The sequence below is a fragment of the Vigna angularis genome, chromosome 10, assembly GCF_016808095.1.
Source record: "Vigna angularis cultivar LongXiaoDou No.4 chromosome 10, ASM1680809v1, whole genome shotgun sequence".
NCBI classification, from domain to species: Eukaryota; Viridiplantae; Streptophyta; class Magnoliopsida; order Fabales; family Fabaceae; genus Vigna; species Vigna angularis.
This window is the reverse complement of record NC_068979.1, coordinates 27,357,111-27,377,433: the sequence shown is the minus strand read 5'-3', so window position 1 is coordinate 27,377,433 and position 20,323 is coordinate 27,357,111. Positions and strand designations below refer to the sequence as shown.

The 20,323-nt window shown below is 34.1% G+C and overlaps 1 protein-coding gene across 2 annotated transcripts; it reads left to right on the top strand.

Moving 5' to 3' along the window:
- The first annotated feature begins 1,181 nt into the window (after positions 1-1,181).
- LOC108335188 (protein TIFY 6B) lies at positions 1,182-4,416 on the top strand. Of its 2 annotated transcripts, none has more exons than XM_017571144.2 (7): positions 1,182-1,371; positions 2,133-2,218; positions 2,599-2,900; positions 3,220-3,304; positions 3,407-3,671; positions 3,861-3,918; positions 4,010-4,416. In XM_017571144.2, the coding sequence occupies exons 1-7, from the start codon at positions 1,281-1,283 to the stop codon at positions 4,119-4,121; spliced, it is 999 nt and encodes a 332-aa protein (XP_017426633.1). In that variant the 5' UTR covers positions 1,182-1,280; the 3' UTR covers positions 4,122-4,416. The 2 variants fall into 2 exon arrangements, with proteins under 2 accessions (XP_017426633.1, XP_052725787.1); XM_052869827.1 differs by having other exon boundaries at positions 1,185-1,222.
- The last annotated feature ends 15,907 nt before the right edge of the window (positions 4,417-20,323 follow it).

The following is a 20,323-nucleotide window of genomic DNA, read 5'->3' as shown; positions in this document are numbered from 1 at the left end:
GAACCATTCAAATTAAACACCATTGAGAATATGCATCAAAATCAAACTCACTCTATCATTCTTTTAAATACATTCAATTATAAGAACATTAATTGGAAGGATTTTATAACACCTTAATTAAGTTTTAAGGTAATTAATTTGGATAGTTTTAATTCAATCCTTACCAATTTTTTCAGTAGATAAAATATTTATATTTTTTAGTTAAATTTTATTACCATTTAATGTTTTTTTAACTGAATAACATAATCTATTATTTTATGTGTCAATACGAAACTATGAGGTTAATATAGTCATTTTCATTTGAAAACTTTAACGAGATCATGATGCTCTTGCATGACTTTCCCACCATTATTTATTATTTTACATTATATGTAATATTATTTTTATATTAACATTTATAATCATATTTTTAAATATGGATAACCAATTAAGATAACATAACAAAATAATAATCATATATTTCAATTTAAAATGATAATTATATATAACATTCACTCAATTAAAAAATATAAAATTTTTAAATATTCATTAAATAGAAAAATTAATAAAAACATATCTAAATTTATAAAAAATTAAATCTTAATTAAGCTTGTAATAAGATATGATCATAGAATTTAATCATTTAACAGGTTGGAATATTTTAATTATTTTTTTGTGATTTTTACGTGATGAAGAAAAAGACATTTAAAAGAGTACCATATGATTAATAATAGAAAATAAAGAGATATGATATACTAGTAACACATGTAGGCACGTGTACGTGTTACACACGTGCATAATTTTAACATGTGTGGCGGTACAAAAGATCGCTGTCGGACACCGACGACAAGTATGGTAAGGTGTGACAGACGCGCACGTGGTCTTATACCGGACTATCCGGTTCTTCTACGGGTAACTCACCAACCTTTCATAATTCGTCATTGTTTCTTTAATTTTTCCAAAAAAACAAAACAAATCTTGGCGGTCAAAATCTCATTAATTGATTCAAACAAATTAATTACTCCCTTGGATTTTCAAACACCTTCCTCTATCTGTTTTATTTTTTTATTTTTTATTTTCTGCAGTTATAACGACGTGTTTTATATAATAATAATAATAATAATAATAATAATAATAATAATAATAATAATAATAATAATAATATTTAGTTTTATTTATGGCGTGCTTGCTTTGTTGGTTAACGTGAGAAAGCAAGGGGGTTGCTTCAGTTTGTTTTTGAATGGTAAAGAAAGAAACTTTTAGAGTGGGTTTCTGAATTTCTTTAGTTTTTTGCTCTGAAAATGGAGAGGGATTTTATGGGTCTGAACTCGAAGGAACCCTTCGTTGAAGTGAAGGAAGTGATGAATAATGATAGTGGGTGCAAAAACTCAGGCATGTTTATGTGTTTTTGTTTTTTTTTCTGACCTCTGTATGATCACCCACTTCAGTGTTTCTGTTTTTTTGGGAAATTGAACATCCGAACAGTTACTAAATTTTCTTTGTGGATAAGTTTGAACATAATTTGTAGTCTCTATTTGATCCTTCTTTAACCAATAAGAGCTGTTCATGCAACTTTACTTGTTGTGCTGCAGCTGTAGAGCTGCAGGCTATTTAATAGTTAGGGACTCATGTGTAGTGATTCTTGTTTCTATATTTGAACTTTTCTGCGTGACTATGTATGGAATTGGAAAAAAAAAATATCATTCTTCAGTTCTTTACCACTTATGTTGATTTGGGTGTTGATGCTTCTGCACAGTGATACTTAGAATGATGCCAAGTCATAAAATTTGACAATCTACTCCTCAGTTCTCCTTTTCCTCTCTTGCATCCTTTGCAGTCTATTTAGCTTGTATTTGGTTTCATGTTAGATTCTGCAGAATCATATTGAAGTACCAAGTAACATGATTTTAGTTAAATTTTCACGTGTGTTTGGTTTCACATGAAGGAATTAATTCTGGGTCTAAAATGATTTTGGGTTGAAGCAATATAGGTACTGAGTTTTACCTACTAATTTCCTTCTATAATAAAATCATCCAAGATCAATTTTCAAAAGTCAATTTTTCCAACACTCCTACACAATTCCTTTTTTTTTTCTTTTTTACTGCCCCTAATAAGATTGAAATTTATGTTGATGGTTCCTTACTGGTATGTAGGTTTCACAAAAGGAGGTATGGTAAAATGGCCCTTCATGAACAAAGTATCTGTCCATCCTCAGTCGATGTCTTTGAATACTCCTCAGGTTTGGATATACACCTTCTATCAGTTTTTGTGTATTTGTTCAAAATTGCAAATTAGCACAACAGTTGGTTGATTAGGCTTTATATTCTGTAAAGTGAAGGGAGTAAAACTTCTTCACTTTTAGCAGATCAGATGACTCCATTGCGTTCAGGTTGATATTTTTATTGAGTCTGGTTTCGGAAAACTTTTGTGTTTATGTAAGTTGGTATAGATCTGCTTATACTAGTTTTTCTGAATTATGAACTTGTCCTTTAGATCTGAACCTAGCTTTAAGAAGTTTTGCACTACCTCATGTCTTTTGGTTCACATAGATTTGTTTAATCCACTTTCACATTAACTAAGTTTTTCCCTTTCATTAACTGTAATTTTCTTATTACTTAGAAATCTGTCAATCATGATGAACAAGGTGGTGGCATTCATTTTTCCCTGACTCCTTATCCTACACTACATGATGTGAATTATATGAACCGTCCTCATAATGTGAAGATGTTTCCAGTTCCCAACCAAGCAATTCCAGTTTCCATGGGACCTCTATCCCTAAAGAATCCTTTTGCAACTGTTGGTCAGAATATGAATGCTTCTAGTATGAAGCAACCACAACTAGGGGAAATACCTGTTACAGCACTCCATTCATTTCTTCCTCTAGTTGGTGTTGGTGCTGTTGCTGGAATGACCGAATCATGGTAATTACATTTTTGTGCTTGAAAGCAGAGACAATGGTGGTTCAAGAGTTTAAGAGACCTAAAATAAACTTAAATTTTGGCGGTTTTTTTTCTCGGAGACCTCAAACAATTAGTACTAAAAGAAAATTTTGAGGTCTTTTTTTTGAGGCATAAAGAAATTAATACCAAGAAAATTTTGAGACTTTTTTTCTTGGAGACCTAAAGCAAGGGCTTTATCTGTTTGTGCCTTAAACTGGCCTTGTTTAGAGAGATGATTCAAGTGCAGTACTGCAATGAATAAACTTGTTATTCTCTAACTTGTATCATTTTGAAATAACAGTGTGAAACCATCTGTATCTGTTCCTAAACTTACCATCTTCTATGCTGGAACTGTGAATGTCTTTGATGATATCACTCCTGAGAAGGTATTTTCTATCATGTTTTGCTGCATACACAATGAACAAACGAATTCAGTATATGAAGAGAAGCATACATCTCATTGTTGATGCTTGACCATTTTTCTTCAGGCTCAAGCAATCATGTTGATGGCTAGGAATGGCTTATCACTTGCTTCTAAAGTGACAGTACCTAATGTTCAGGCACCCAGACATAGTAAACCCATACCACTTTCAAGTACTTTATCTGTTTCTTCACATACTGGTGCAAAATCAGGGAGTGTTTCAAGTAGCAGTAATGAATTTCTGGCAGCTAAAACATCTGGTGGTACCCTTACTTCTGTTAACAAAGCAGAGACTCCTAAAGTAGTCAACACAAACACCATGCTGCCATCAGGTATGGTAGTTTCTTGCTCCTCAATGTATCTTTAGTTCTTCATATACTTTTTCATTTGGGGTAAGATAAATTTACTTTATAGTTATCCAAAATTATTTCTTTTAATCATTGCAAGTGTTTGTACTCAGTGATTCTACAATCATAAGGTTTTTATGAATGAATGACATTTTCTTTTCACATTTTATGCAGCTGTGCCACAAGCTCGCAAGGCATCACTGACTCGATTTTTACATAAGCGCAAGGAGAGGTTAGTATATACATGATTTTAATCTAGCCATAAGAAAAATGATTATATGGATGAAAAATTATTGGAGTCTGAGGTGTTTCTGTTCATGCAGGGTATTGAGTGCAGCACCATATAACCTGAACAAGAAGTATGAGAATATGTCAGAACAGAATGCAACTGTTTCTAACATCAGTTCAAGTGAGGGTGTAACCAAGCAAGGATAGTAGTAGTAACTCCTTCTTGCAGAAGGAGGCTACTTCAGTAGATAATATTTGATGCAACTTGTAACATAGTAATGTTGTATGCAGATGATTTTATTTTTATCAGAACTTAGGCTGAGATTATTATGTATCAAACTGTTTTCAGTCATTAGGTAGGGTCTTACTTTAATTATTTTTGGTGTAGGGCTCTTTTACCTTATTACTTGAAAGTTTTTGCATTTTACCTTCCAACAGGATAAGTTGTTACAGTGTTGGAATTAAAAGCAAGTTTAAATAATATTTATATTTATTTTCTGTACATTCCTTAAATCACTCAGTTTTAGTTTTACTAATTATGTTTATACCTTCTTCACTTATATTTTTATCTTTAATTTTTCAAACAAGAACAAACTGTTGAGTTATAGGAGTAAACTGGTGCATATAAGTGCATAAGGAAGGGTTGCAAGGAAATTAATTTTGAACTGGAACATGCTGAATTAGTAATATTTGCTGAAAAATCATAATATATGACTACTAGACAATATATAATTAAAAATTAAGATACAATGGATATTAGAAACATACCAGAGAAAAATATTTAAAAAATAAATGAGTTAATGTTGAACTACTAAAATGGTACACTTGATAAAATTGTTGTTATTTTGGATCATAATGAATTGATATAAAACTGTTTTAGTTTAACTGATAATTTCATATCTGAATTCTGTTATGTACCTGTTAAATATATAAATGAAGAAAATTTTGTCATTTATAATGGCTCTATCTATATCATCAGTATCTTACTCTAATCTATTAATTGTTGAAAAAAAATAAAAAAATTATGAATATATGGTTAACATTAAAGATATAGATTCCCATGGACAAACATCAGTGGTGCAAAAATAAAAATAGACTTTCAGTCAAATCATATTGATTCTTTCAATTAGGCTGCAGTAGATATTTATATATCCATTGACAATTTCACAACCTAAAAAGTTTAATACTTTCATTAACCGAAGGATGAAGGATGAGTGAAGCAGAAAAAAAAATTCTTTTAACTAAACGAAAAAAGAGTAAAAATGAAAAAATGATATTTATTATTAATACTTTTATTTTATTATTTTAATATTATTTTTCATTATTTATTATTGTAATAATAATATTAGTTATATGTGGAAAATATAATTGTTTATATGAAAATATATATATATATATATATATATATATATATATATATATATAATTTGTATACATTTTTCTTTCATATATGTATAATTTGTATACATTTTCTTTTATACTGTGAGTAATTTTTTTTTGTCATGGTAATTTTTATTCATTTTTGTTCATCAGGATCTTCTCACTTATGAAGCTAACAAAGAATTCATTCTTATAACTATATGATATTTTATTTATAAATATTATTAAACTAGGTAATTTTGGTTTTTAATGATAGTTTTAAGACAAATGAATATTATTTTAAAATTCTATAGTTTATTAAAGATATTTCATTATCATAGTTAAAGGAGTGTTTATTATATTAAATAACCTAATCAGTTTTTTAGAATTAGGTCAAATCTAACTCAAGACCACCAACTTCTCAAATCTTCTATGAATTAGGTGGTGAATTATAATATTAGGTCCAATATCTAACTCAATTCAATCAATATTATTGTAAAAAAAATTATTTGACAATTTATTTATTTGTTATTCTAATTTCTTTTTAGTTTTTACACTGAATTGTAATTATAATATTTCTTTTTTTAGTTTTATTAACACTAATTACATAGTTTTTTAAAATATTCAACAAAAAATTAACAAAAACAATTAAGAATCATAAATTTTATTAAAAAATTATAAAGAAATTGAATGATCATTTAACTTAATCTCATTTGTATTTATTTAGAGGTGTTTAGTCTAAAACCATGTTTAAAGTAAAATATTGAAACTAAAATGAACAAAAACACAAATATATAATACATGAGAAAATGAGAGACATTATATGAAAAGAATCAGAAGTTTTGCAAGTAACATGCACAACATTCATGTGGGTACAAAACGTGGGTGATGGTGATGAACAAGTGGTGGTTCTTCAAGAGATTTGAGTGGTTCTTATTGTGTTATCACTTTCTTTCTTTGGTCACCATCTCTCTCACTTTCATTTTCTTTATAATTTTTTAATAAAATCCCTTTCATGCGAAGTAGATAATTTTGTGTGGTACCACAAAATAATAAAAAAAAAAACTAGTTTTATTATTCAAGTTGCAGAAGTATGAATAATATGATGGCAAGAAGAAAAATCTACAAAAGCATGTACAGTGTGTGGTGCAACCATCAATCACATTTCAACTATGGAAGAATAATAAACTATACATTGCGTGCATTTGTGTCAAAACCTTCAAACAACCACACATTTTTTGATGTGATATTTGGCTCGTAAAGCTTCAACCTTTAAGGTTATTTTCAACCATGTAATAATATTCATTTATTTAATTTCTCTTTTCAACGTAAATGTATTATTTTGTTTCATCATTTGTTGGTCCATCTGACAGTGATTTAGATTCTTTAAACATAGTTTTGGAAGAAATATAAGGTTTTTGTTGAGTTTTTCCATGATAATATGTATTAATGTTAAGAGAGATTAAAGATATTAACATTAAAGATATGTTGTTTGAGGGTTTTACTATGCAAATATCTATTGTAAAGAGTAGAACGATGATCATATGTAGTATGTTGGGTTTGTGTGGGTTGTAATCTATATAATGATAGGTTTTTGATTATTCAGATGACGTAATGTATGTATTTGGGTCTGTTTACAACAGTATGTGAGGTGTAAATGCATGTATGATATGTTAAATGTTTGTATTTTGAACAGTTGATAATTGTCTAGAATAGAATTGAGTTCGACAATAATCGATTATCTTAAGTGATTGGAACAATCGATTATTTGGGATGATAATCAATTATTCTTGAATATGTTGTATTGCTGAAAATTGAGTATTGTAGTTGTTTCGAATAACTTTCTTCCTTTCAAGTAGAGTTTAGGTTTTTCATAAACTTCCTTTTTCTATTCTATTATCTTCTTTTTTATTTTCCAACTTATGTTTTCAATAATGTCTATTATAATCTCTAATTCCACTAAGATTATATCTCATATCTTCTCTTAATTAATTTTATGTTTAAAATATTAACAACTAAATCTTTTAAAAGATTCACGTTATCTTTTAATTAAATCTTCATATTATTGAATTGCATGCTTCTCCTTTCTACACCTTATTAATAAAAGGTAAAAGACCATTTTGCCTCTAGGCAAAAATATAATTAAAATCTAAGTTTCTCTTAACCAAGCTAGAGGAGCTCTCACCATGAAATGATGAGTCTAGCACACACATCAAAAGAAAAAAACTTGCTTGAAAACACATAATAAAAGACATTCAATGATAAGAACAAATACTAGCTAAGAACAAGTCTTTTACAGGATAAACGATATCACATGTCAAACACACTTTCATTCAATAATAAAACTCTCGTGAAACATCTAGTATTCTCATTAGAAAACTCAAACAGTCAAATTTTAATCAAACCATAGAAAATATAAAAACTTTGAACAAACATTAAATATCATTAAATGTTCAACGTTTAAAAGTAAAAAGATAAATAAGAAAAAGGATATATCTTTTATGCAAATATTTATTATATACTATATAGGTTATCTACTACAAGCATTCGTCTGCAAGTCATAAATGAACGTTAGAAAGAAGAAGAAGATATAAGTGCAATGATTTGTTCATCAAAAATCGTGCCACATGAATAGTCTAATCTGGTTTTGATAAAGTTATGAAAAGCAAGTTTGCTATGACAACAAGACATGAAAAGAAAAGGCTGGAAACAATTCTTCATAATTTAAGTACTTAGCTCAAAAGTAATTGCAATAGAGAGAAGCTCTCATAGTTAAAGGGAAGGAAAGCCTTCTAATCTACCAACTTTCCCTTCTAAATTCGAAGTAAATGTCAGCTGGAGTGGTCACATTTTTCATGCCAATTCACAAGAAAAACAAGTACAAATGTGGTGTAGCTAACTCTACTCGCGTTGAGTGAGTTGGAGTTGGAGTTGGCATTGGATGGGAGTCTGTCAACAAGGCTGGCATTGGACAACTCCTTGGTGGCTGTTGGGTGGTGGACTAATAGTCAATCTTCCATAGAAGCAAAGTCCTTTGTTATCCTTCTTCCTCTTGTATCCTTCTTGCCATGACTCATGTTAGATGTCATATGTTTATTCTAGATGGTCCTCCATAACTAAACAATGGCAAAATACATTCCCCACACTTCAATGACACATTATCTTGAATGATAGAATGCTCTACAAAATGAAAACCAGAATAAATCTAAGTAAAAAAAACAAAAATAGAAACAAATAAAAAAATAAAGTTCAAAATTCAGAAACTTAGAAAACAATTTCAAAGACTAAAAAAACTTCATCACAAACATCTCCATTAACTCTTGGTCCTTGACCATATAGTATGTTCTTAAGTACTTTGCTCTCATAATTCATATCTAGAGTGATCTACAATAGGGTGTGGACAAAAAGGAAATGTCATCTGAAACACATGATCAATAAAACAATATCTTCAAAAAATCTTATCGCAACAAAATAAAACCTTCAAAGATATGGATGACCCAAGACATAAAATTTTACTTGAATAAGCATAAAGAGGTACAACAAAAACAATTGTAAATGTTTGCAAACTGAATTTGAAAACTCAAAACCTAAACTAAAAAGTCCAATGTCCAAAAACTGCAAAACAACAAATGTAAACTAAAGAAAACTAAAGATTAAATCATTTCACTCGTCCTATTTTTTTAAAGAAATATCAATGCAGTCCTTTTTTATTATGCGTCTCAATTTGGTTCTTACTTTAAAAAATGAGATGAAATCAAGTTTTTTTCGTTAGTACTATGCTAATACTATTAAAGAGGTGTCATGTATCAAATCGTGTGTTCTTTTAAATATTTTTATTTTTATTTAAATTTTTCTAAAAATAAAATTTGTCACGCGTTGAAATGACGTCGTGTCACATGATAGTGAAAGTGGTAATGTCACATGTCACTCTCTTGCTAGGTGTTACCACCTTAATCTAAATTTAGTCTTTATATTTTATTTAGTCTTTATATTTTATTTTGTCTCAATTTCAGTTCTAATTTTTCTTTTAAAATGAAGTAATTTCATCCCTCTCCAAATGAAATTTAATTTTTTCATAAATGTTTTACAAATAATTTTATTAAAATTGATATTTTTATTAAATATTTTTAACAAGATTAAGTTTATTTATATTTATATTTTACATTAAACTTTATATGAAATTGATTTTAAATTTGTTTGTTTTAAATTGTTATAAAATGGCTTAAAATAATTTTAAAATTTTACATTTGAATTTGTAAATTTTTTTAAAAATATATATTTATTTAAAAGAATTGAAAAGGTTGACAAATTTATTTATTTTTAATTACAATTGATAAATAATTTTAGCATATTTGTTAGTCAAAATTATTTTTTCTATTAATATTACTCTCTGTTAACCACTTTAAAACAATTTTAAATAATATTCAATGTAAAATACAAATATAAATAAACTTAATCTTATTTAAAATATTTAATAAAAATTTTATTTTAATAAAAATTTTATTTTAATAAAAATTTTATTTTAATAAAATCATTTGTACAATATTTATATAAAATTTAAATTTATTTCAATTTGGAAAAGGACAAAACTTTTTAATTTTAAAAAAAATATGACTGAATTCAAACAAAATAAAAATAGAATTATCAAATTAAGACTAAGATAATGACACCTAGTATGACACTCACACATGACATTATCATTGTCACATCATAATGCAAAGGGCAAAACCACGAGTAGTGGAATAACATTAACGAACGATTCAGAATAAAAGTCCAAAGGGCAAAACCGGTATTTCAAAGTTTATAGAGGGGCGTATGAAAACTACTAGATATGGTAAAAGTTGAATATAATGAAAAACTATATGGGATTAATCTCACTTGTTGAATATACGAGGTTACTTCTTACACCACCCCACTATGCTTCATGCACCATCACATTTTTTTTAAATTTTAAAACTATCCTTTATATTTTAAAAAATCATAACTCTCACCTCTTTTCTTCAACAGATGTCGAAATTCGTTGAAAAAAATTTTCTTCAACGGATGTCGAAATCCATTAAGGAATTTTTCGAAAACAGATTTCAAAATCTGTTTAAGGAATTTTCGAAAATTTTAACGGGTTTCGAAATCCGTTCAAGAAAGATATTTTTGGTATGTGGTGGTGTAGGAAGCAATGCAGGGTGATGTAGGGAGTAACCCTTTGAATATACATACATGGTCCTCTATTTATGATAAAAGAAATATGGACTAAGCCCAAAATACACATAAGAAATAATAACAAACTAACTAAAAGTAAAAGATAAATATAAAATAAAGATGGATGTTGCTCCCTCCACCGCCATCCTATACTTCTTCCACCTCCCCACATTATTTTAAATACAATTATATCCTTAAGTTAAAAAGATTTTTACTTTTACCCTATTTTAAATAATTTGAAACCCTAATTTTACTTTTCCAGCACCCACCCACGGAACTCTCTTCCCCTTTCCCCATTTCCGTTTCACTTCCCCACCTCCCACGCTTACATTCCTTTTTCTTCCCAGTTTTTTTTTTGGTTTGAAAACTTCCATTGCCGCCGTAGTGTGAAGGAGTGTTGTCGCCGTGGTGTGAAGGAGCGTCCAGAGCGTCGACCAACGTGAGGAAGTATACATCAACGGATGTCCCCTAATAAAACAAACCCTAAAATAAAAAAACGTAACCTTTAAACAGAGGTGACATCCTTCAACGAATGTCAACATCCGTTTAAGCAAAAACGGATGTCGACATCCGTTTTACCTTAAACGGATGTTGACATCCGTTGAAGGATGTGACCTCCGTTTAAAGGTTACATTTTTTATTTTAGGGTTTGTTTTGAAGGTTTATTCGAATACGCACCTGGAGGAAGCACGACATGCACTGCACCACGAGAGCGAATGCACCACGAGAGGGAGACTGCTTGATAATTCTTTCCACCACCACCAACCTTTACAACTTCTAGTATCTCACAACGACGAAAGAAAGAAAGAAAGAAGTATAATGTTAAAATGAAAGAAAAGTATTTTACTCATGTACGAGACTAGATTAGATTATTAGTGAAATAGGTTGTGAATGGGTAAAATTAAAAAATAATAACCCTAAAAATAAAATTTTACTGAGGGGCAAAATAATAAAGGGGAGGTGGAGGGAGAAAGGTGCGGTGGTGGAGGGAGCAACACCCAATAAAGATAATATATCTAACGGTAAACAAAGCCCAATTAGTTTCATCTTTGTTTTCTATATGTAGGAGAACGGTAAGTGTTGCTCCCTCCACCACCACTAAATGCTCCCTACACCTCCCCATACCTCTTTTGCCCGTTTAGTAATATTTATTTACTGTAGTAAATTTTCATCGACATCCACCTACTTTCATTAATGAAATATTAATGGTCCCCTTTATAAGAATGCACCCCCACACCCCAACTTGCACACAAAAATCAACTTTCCCTCTCTTCTTCCTCTCTAACTATTTCATTGTCCTCTGTGTGAGTGTGGTGGTGTTGCGAGTGTGTGTGTCTTGGTGTTGAGTTGTGCTTGGTAGGAGGTTGCAAGTGGTGCAACGAATCAGTGGTGACAGAGCTTGGTGTTTGTGGTGGTGCTTATCGGAGGCAGCAGAGGAGGCTTCGTCTCAGGTGCACGAAAAGAATATGGTAATCCTTCAACGGATATGATAATCCGTGAACATATATCAACATCCGTTGAAGGGAAAACATTTTTAATTAAATTAATAATTTTTTCATTAAATCAATAATAAATTTTCATTAAATTAATAAAAATTAATTCATTAAATAAAATAAATTAAATTTACATATAATTACATAACAAATTAAAAAAAACACTAAATTTAAATACTCTATAAATTAATTTAAAATACAATAAATTAATAAACTAAAAATTACACACAAAAAAACTCAACAGATATGGCATATTCGTAAATGAACGTGGACATATCCGTTTAAATAATCAATTACAATAGATTTAAATAATCAATTAAATAATAATTTAATAACTATAACTAAATTAAAAAATACGTAATTAAAGTAAAATAAATAAATTTAATTAAATTAATAATAATTATTTTATTAAATAAAATAAATTTATTTTATATAATTACGTAACAAATTAAATTAATTTATTGTATTTTAAATTAAAAATTAAAAACTAAACAAAAATAACAAAAAAAACCACCCTCCAAGGATGTCGCATATCTATCAACGGATGTCCCATATCCGTTTAAATAATGAAATAAATAGGTTTAAATAATGATTTATATAATAATTCAATAACTAAATAAAAAAATACGTAATTAAACTAACAAATTAAAAAAACTATATTTAAATAATATCTATATATAGATTTAAATTTAAGTAAAATAATAAACTAAAAACTAAAAGAAATAAAAAAGAAAACTACTCAGGCCTAAACGGATGTGGTATATCCGTTTGGCTTTGAAACAGATGTGGATATCCGTCACACCACCGCATCACGAACAACCACACCACCGCATCACGAACAACCACACCACCGCACCACGAACCAAAATGGAGAAGAAGTGGAAACGAATATGGAGAAAATGGGTTGGGAAGTGGAAGAGAAAGAGAGAAAGTGAGAGTTGAGGATGAGAAGAAACGGGTCTGGAAACTCAAAGAGAAAAAGTGAGAGTTGGGGGATGGGCTGCGCGAGAGAGTGAAAATGAGGTAGGGATTTAGGGTTTCAGAAAAAAATAAATAAATAAGGTTAAAGTAAAAAAGGGTACTTTTGTAATTAAATTTTTTTTAGAGAGGTATAGGAAGCATTTGATGGTGGAGGAGGACAACTTGTATTCCTTTGCTATAGGCCTATTGCTTCCTGCAGCCCCATAATATTAGTAAAAGACTTAAACACCCTTCACCATTGCATCATAACACATCATCACTACCACCTTTCCACCACATCATCGTTGCACCACTGTTGCAAAGAAGAAGAGAGGTAGAATATGGAAAAAGAAAAATGAAAATGTAAAGGTTTTTTTTGAAACATATTTCATATGCTCCGAAAAGTTTTTCTCGAAATACATTCATATATACATATTTCAGAAAACTTATTCTAGAAGACATTTTATAAATTCTAGAAAATTCTTTTTGAAAATTCCATTCCGCAAAATTTATTCCAGGACATATTCTATACTCTGAAAATTGTTTCGAAAATCATATTTTGGAAATTTTGATTTGAAAATGTTAGTTCTGAAAATTCATGGAAATTTTGGAAAGCGTGTTTCGAATAGCTTCAAAAGGTTTAATAGCCAATTTTATTTCAAGTTTCATTGACAAATCTTAATTTAGTCTCTCGTTTTAAAAGTGTTTGAAATTGATCCTCATTTATTAAATTTTGTATCAACGTCGTCCCTTCCGTTAAATAGAGACAAACGGTGTTAATGGATTGATGATCTGACAGCATATAGTGCTTACATGTCATTATTGGGTTGCGGCGAGGAAGAGTTTATTAACTCTATCTTCATTTACCTATAGAGACCGCAAGACAACAGGCTCGACGAGACGAAAAAGCATTTTCTTAACCTCATCGGTGGTCCACTGGTTAAGAAAAGCTCTCAAGACCCTACTAATATACGAAGCAAAAGGTCCAGAAGCAGCATGTATGACAGCATCAATCAAATCCTGCAAGAACCCATTCTTTATCTCACTTTTTGAATCCCCTTGGGCAATTCTCCACACCCGAAACGGAATGTCCCCATAAGCCTTTAGCATCGACTTTCTCCCGAAGGGAATTTAGGATAGAATCATCACCAACAGTTCCTTCCCAACCTGATGGCTCAGCCCAAAGACAAATGCAAGAAATTTCCTCTCATCCTCCGCTTTCAAATACAAGGGCGAAATCATACACCGAATCAGCAAAAGCTTCAAGTCATCGATGCTCTCGTCGAAATCGAACAGAGTGAACGCCTTGCGGAGCAGGCAGACCTTGTGCCCATCCACCTTCTTGTTGAGCGTGAGCGACCTAGATAGTAGGAAATGGAGACTTTGCGAAATCAATGACTCCCTTCCCACCAAATTTTCCTTCCACCATTCCTTGCACAAACCCTCAATCGCCGACTACAGAGACAACTCCGACTCACAAACCCTCAATGGGGATTTCAAATTGGGATTGAATTTAGGGTTTCTTAAATTGGGAATTGGGATTAAGATTCTATTTCTTCTACATTGATTCAAGGCTTGAATTGGAGCTTCTGATCCTTTTTTCTGTTTTGCGATTTGAGAAGGTGAGGTCTTCGATTTTGAATTTGGGTCTGGGGTTTCCTCTCTTCGCGTGTTGATTTGAGCTTGAGTTTTGTAAGCTCGCATCTTTGAGTGCTTGGTTTCGGTTAGCGTATGCGGTGGTAGTTTCCTAACTCAATTTTTCCCAAAGAAGAAGAAACCCTCACAGCTAGCAATTTTTCCCCAATTTCCAACACCCAATTTGTTAATAAAACCCTACTTTCTTTAATTAAGGAACACGTCAACATGCACACAAATAAATTATGACATGTTACAACAAGGGATTGAATTGAGATTTGTCAACGAAACTAAAGACAAAAATAGCTATTAAACCGCTTTAGAACATGTAACCTGAGAGTCAATTTTCTAAAGGGTAAAATGGTCATTTCAAATGTTTGAGAGATGCATGAAGAAATTAAAGGGATGCAGGAAGTAAAAGCCTTGCTAGTTTCTTCACAACCTTCTACAACTAGGGATGACATAAAAACCCGTACCCGCAGGTATCCGCGAGTAAGAGGAACTCGCAAATAGCGGGTATTTTAATATCCGCTTGTTAACAGGTCGGGTTCAGGTATCACATTATCCGTACATGCGGGTATCCGTTGTCCATTTGAAAAATGAAATTACAATTTTATCCTTCTTTCATTAAATTATTTTCCAAGTGTTTGTTGTGCCGTCAAACCCTAAATCTCACTGTTTTTTCTCCTACACTATTCTTTCATTTCCATTGCCCTCACTGAAGAAGAAAAACAAATGAAGTTCAATGGGTTTCCTCCAACCGGCGCAACAGTCGCAAGGCCCATTTCACGGCATCGGTCCTCCGCGTGCTGATGAGTGTGCTGCTCTCCACGGATCTCCGGTCCAAATACAACGTGCGTTCTATTCCACGTGAAATCGAAGCAGGGATGACGGCGAACAAAGCGAGAACAACCCTTAGGGTTTGCCGTTTCTGAAAAATAAGAGAAAGAAAGGATTCTGTTATGTTGGCGTTTCAGATATCACGATGGTCGTGACGGCTGGCCAGAAACTTGTTGATCCTAGCGATAACCATGGAGGGTGAAAGATATCTCAACAAAAAAGAGAGAAGATTAATGCTCAGACAGAGAGAATAATAGAATTCTAGAGGAAAACAGAATTTTGTTGTATATTCGCTGCCTTTTCAATCCTTAGTGTACCTCTATATAACAGCATACATACTACACGAAAAAGTAAAAATGGCAAAAGGAATAAAGTTAGTTATGATCCTAAATCCTTCTAGAACCATAATACTGCCAAATCATCAATTAGTCACGTAGTCGTTGAGGTGTGTGGGTTTCCTTCTGATTCTTTTGGGTAATTCTCCTCTGTCCACGTTTTCTTGATCCTGTGTTGGGCCTTGAGGTTCTTCATCAGTAATGGGCCTAACATCTCCTCCCTCTTGAAGAGGCACCTTGTCCTCAAGGTGAAATTGAGCCTGGATTTGGGACCAAAGTTCCCAGCTAGCCTCTTCAAGAGGTAATCCCTGCCAGTGTATGAGTACCAATTGTTGGGGGTTGTCTTGATCCTCAGACATCTTCCAATCCAGAATAGTTGCAGGGATAAGGATGGGTTGGCTGTCCACAATATCTGGAGGAAGGTTCAGGGGCGGTGGTGAGGGAGTTGGCCCATGATGTGGTCGGAGGAGGCTAACATGGAAAACATTGTGAATTTTTGCTGAAGCAGGGAGGTCCAGTTTATAGGCCACTTCACCTATTTTCTCCAAAATTTTGAATGGTCCAAAAAACCTTTTCTGCAATTTACCAAGGTATGGACCTGTAACTGAGTGTTGTCGACGTGGACGAAGGCGCACATAAACCCACTCCCCAATTGAAAATTGGAGATCCCGACGATGCAAGTCTGCCCACCGTTTCATAGCCTCTTGAGCCCTCTTCAGATTGGAATGCAGTTTTTTGATAATGGCATCCCTAGATGAAATCTCAAACTGAACTGCCGCGTTGGAAGTGTCAATGTTCAATAGATGAGGAATGCTCGGGGGAGGATGACCGAACATGACTTCAAAGGGGGTAAAGCCGGTTGAAGCGTTTTTGGTGGTGTTAAAACACCATTCTGCCCAAGGAAGGAACTTGCCCCAAGAGGAAGGACGATGGTGCACAAAGCAACGTAAATATTGTTGCAATACTTTGTTGGCAACCTCGGTTTGACCGTCAGTTTGAGGGTGGTAAGCGGTGGACATTCTCAGTTTGGTCCCACTAAGGCGAAATAACTCCCTCCAGAATTGGCTCAAAAAAATGGTGTCGCGATCAGAGATCATGCTACGAGGAAGACCGTGTAACTTGCCAACCATGTGTGCAAACAATTCAGCAACTTTGGCAGCGGAGAATGAACGTGGTAATGTGCCGAAATGTGCTCCTTTAGAGAAGCGATCAACAACCACTAGGATGGTACTCTGTCCTTGATAGGGTGGCAGACCGATAATAAAATCCAAGGATAAATCCTCCCAGCAACGAGAAGGTGGAGGAATTGGTTGTAGCAACCCTGGTGGACGTTGAGTGGGTATCTTAGTCTGCTGGCATGTGATACATTGGTTCACAAAAGTCTGCACATCCTTCCTCATGTGTTCCCAGTGAAAATTTGCTTGAAGTTTGGATAGTGTGCGAGTGATCCCTGGATGGCCTGCTAAAGGAGTAGAATGAAATTCATGTAACAACAAGGGAATCATACTACAAGATTGAGGCAACCATAGTTTCCCTTTGAAGAGTATAAAATCTTCGTGCAAGGAATACCCAGGGAAAGATAGTGGTGATGTCAGAAGCTTCCCTTTGAAATCTAAGAAATCTTTATCTGCACTAAGAGAAGACTTGAGATCTTGTAAAAAATCCAATTGTGTGATGGAAATAATAAACAGGGAAAGGGCATGAGTAGAGGGAGTTGGAGGTACTCTAGAGAGTGCATCAGCAACGATATTGGTTTTGCCCGGTTTATAGTGAATTTCAAAATCATATCCAAGCAACTTTGCCAAATATGATTGTTGATCTGGAGTAAGGACCGCTTGGGAGAGCAAGTCCCTGATGGATTGTTGATCAGTATAAATGATGAAATGATGACCCAACAAGTATTGACGCCATTTTTGTACCGCAGAGGTGATGACACACAATTCCCTGATGTAAGTAGAAGAATTCCTCAATTTAGGACAGAATTGTTTGCTAAAAAAAGCAATAGGGTGGCCTTGTTGTGAGAGGACTGCACTCATTCCAGTTCCAGAGGCATTTGTTTGTATAGCAAATGCTAAGTCAAAACGAGGCAAAGCCAACACCGGAGCATTAGTGAGAGCTTGCTTGAGGTTGTTAAAGGCCTCGGTAGCAGCATCTGACCATATGAAATTATCCTTTTTCAACAAATCCGTGAGAGCAGAGGCAATAGAGGCATATCCTTTAACAAAGCGTTGATAAAACCCCGTAAGGCCAAGAAATCCACGGATAGACTTCAAATTCAATGGGATGGGCCAATCGATAACTGCCTTTATTTTAGTAGGGTCTGGACAAACCCCTGTAGAGGAAACCACATGGCCCAAGTATTGGATGGACTGTTGACCGATTGAACATTTAGAACCCTTGAGGCGGAAACAATGATCCAATAAAAGCTTGAAGGCTGTCTCGAGATGAGCAACATGATCATCCAGTGTGGAGCTGTAGACGAGTATATCGTCGAAGAAGACGATGATGAAGCGTCGAAGATGTGGTCGAAAAAGGTCGTTCATGGTAGCTTGAAAGGTTGAAGGAGCATTACACAAACCGAAGGGCATGACCTTGAATTCGAAATGGCCATTGTGAGTTCTAAATGCCATTTTTGCTGCATCAGATGGAAGCATCAAAATTTGATGAAACCCAGATAAGAGATCCAACTTGGAAAACCAAGACGCATGTCCCAGTTCGTCCAGTAATTCGTCGACTGTGGGAATGGGAAATTTGTCCTTGACGGTGACAGCGTTGAGAGCCCGATAATCAACACAGAAACGCCAGGTGCCATCCTTTTTTTTAACGAGAAGGACCGACGAAGAAAACGGACTAGTACTGGGTGTAATGAACCCTGATGCCAACATTTTCTGAACCTGAGATTCGATTTCTTCCTTTTGGAAGTGTGGGTAACGGTATGGGCGAACAGAAATAGGTGGCGTATTGGGAAGGAGGTTGATGGTGTGGTCGATTTGGCGAGAAGGGGGAAGTGATGTGAGCGTAGAGAAAAGGGTTGAGTATTGTTGGATTAGTTGTTGAAGTTGAGAAATGGTGGATGTTGGCAGACCTGTGGTTGATGAAGCAGTGGTGGAAGAAGAGGATGAGGTGATAGGTTTAGGTGAGGGTTCTAAAGTAAGTTGGAATAAGGCTTCGACGCGGTTTGTTTGTTGGAGACGTCTGAGTTGATGGGCGGTGATGGGTGAGGGATTTGGGATTTGTTCGCCTTTTAACTCTACCATTTTATTTTCCCACATAAATTTCATGAAGGGTCCATTGTAGTCCATGATGAAGGGGCTGATCTGTGAGAGCCACTGGACACCCAGAATAAGATCTGTCCCAGAAAGATCAAGAGGGTATAGGTCCATGGGAAAAAGAAGGGATGCAATAGTGACGTGGGCCTGTGGGCAAAAAGATGTGCAAGGTAAAAAGTCTCCATTACCAACCATCACACGTAAAGGGTTTGGTGTGGGCTCTAGGGAAAGATTCAGAAAACGGGCCACTCTGGATTGGATAAAATTATGGGTTGCCCCACTGTCCACCATGATTTGAACCTCAAATCCGCCTATGGATCCACTGATTCGGAACGTCTTGGGGCTCCACTGACCCGAGAAGGAGTGTAAACTGATGAGACCCGCTTCTAAAGGAGTGTCATTAGGAGGATCAGCCATATCGATGAGTGGATTGGTGGACTCCTCGTCATCAGCCACTATGAGGATAAGAAACTGGGATTTGCAGCGATGGCCTCGCGTGTACTTCTCGTCGCAATTGTAGCAAAGATTTTTTTCTCTGCGGGCTTGCATTTCGGCCTCCGTAAGTCTCCGGATAGGTAATTTGGATGTGGGTGTTGGAAGAAGAGGGGGAAGTGGTTTAGGGTTAGTGGCAGTGGTAGGTGTGATGTGATTTAGGGGTGGTCGTGAGAATCTGGAAAAGGGTGGTGATGATAATTTGTTTTTGTCATCGTGGAGTTTCGCAAACGCCACTGCTTGGGGCATATCGGAAGGTTGGAGGGCAGTAACTTCACGTCGGAGGTGAGGTTTGAGGCCGGAAATAAAACAGCTAAGGTAGAAGTTAGAGGGATACCCAGAGATCCGATTAGATAGGGATTCAAACTCAGAGATGTATTCTTGAAGGGATTGCATCTGTGAAAGCTTGCAAAGAGCAGCGATGGGGTCCTCAAACTTAGAAGGTGCAAAACGTAACTCCAAGGCTCTGAGGAAAGCTTCCCACGAGGTTAGGAGACTGTTGTTGTGCATCCATTGATACCAAGCTAAGGCGGGGCCCTCAAGGTAGAATGATGCTATTTGGGTTCTTTGATCTGGTGGTGTCTGGTGGTAATCAAAAAATTGGGTGATCTTGAAGATCCACCCCAATGCATCCTCCCCGTTGAATGAGGGAAGGTCGAACTTGAGAGGCCGTGGAGGTAGTGAGGGAGAGTGCGAAGGGGATGAGGAAATTTTTGATTCGAGAAGGGAAGTGCGGGTGTCGATATCATGAAGGGTATTAGAGAAGTTGGCCTGAGAAAGGAGAATCTGTTCCAATTTTTTGTCAAGTTGAGAAATGGCATCAGAGTGGG

Bases quoted from the DNA above. Each gene is read 5' to 3' on its own strand.
- LOC108335188 (XM_017571144.2), top strand. From the start codon at position 1,281: ATGGAGAGGGATTTTATGGGTCTGAACTCGAAGGAACCCTTCGTTGAA. The intron at 2,219-2,598 runs GTTTGGATATAC...CTTATTACTTAG, and splicing joins TGTCTTTGAATACTCCTCAG to AAATCTGTCAATCATGATGA. The intron at 3,919-4,009 runs GTTAGTATATAC...CTGTTCATGCAG, and splicing joins TTACATAAGCGCAAGGAGAG to GGTATTGAGTGCAGCACCAT.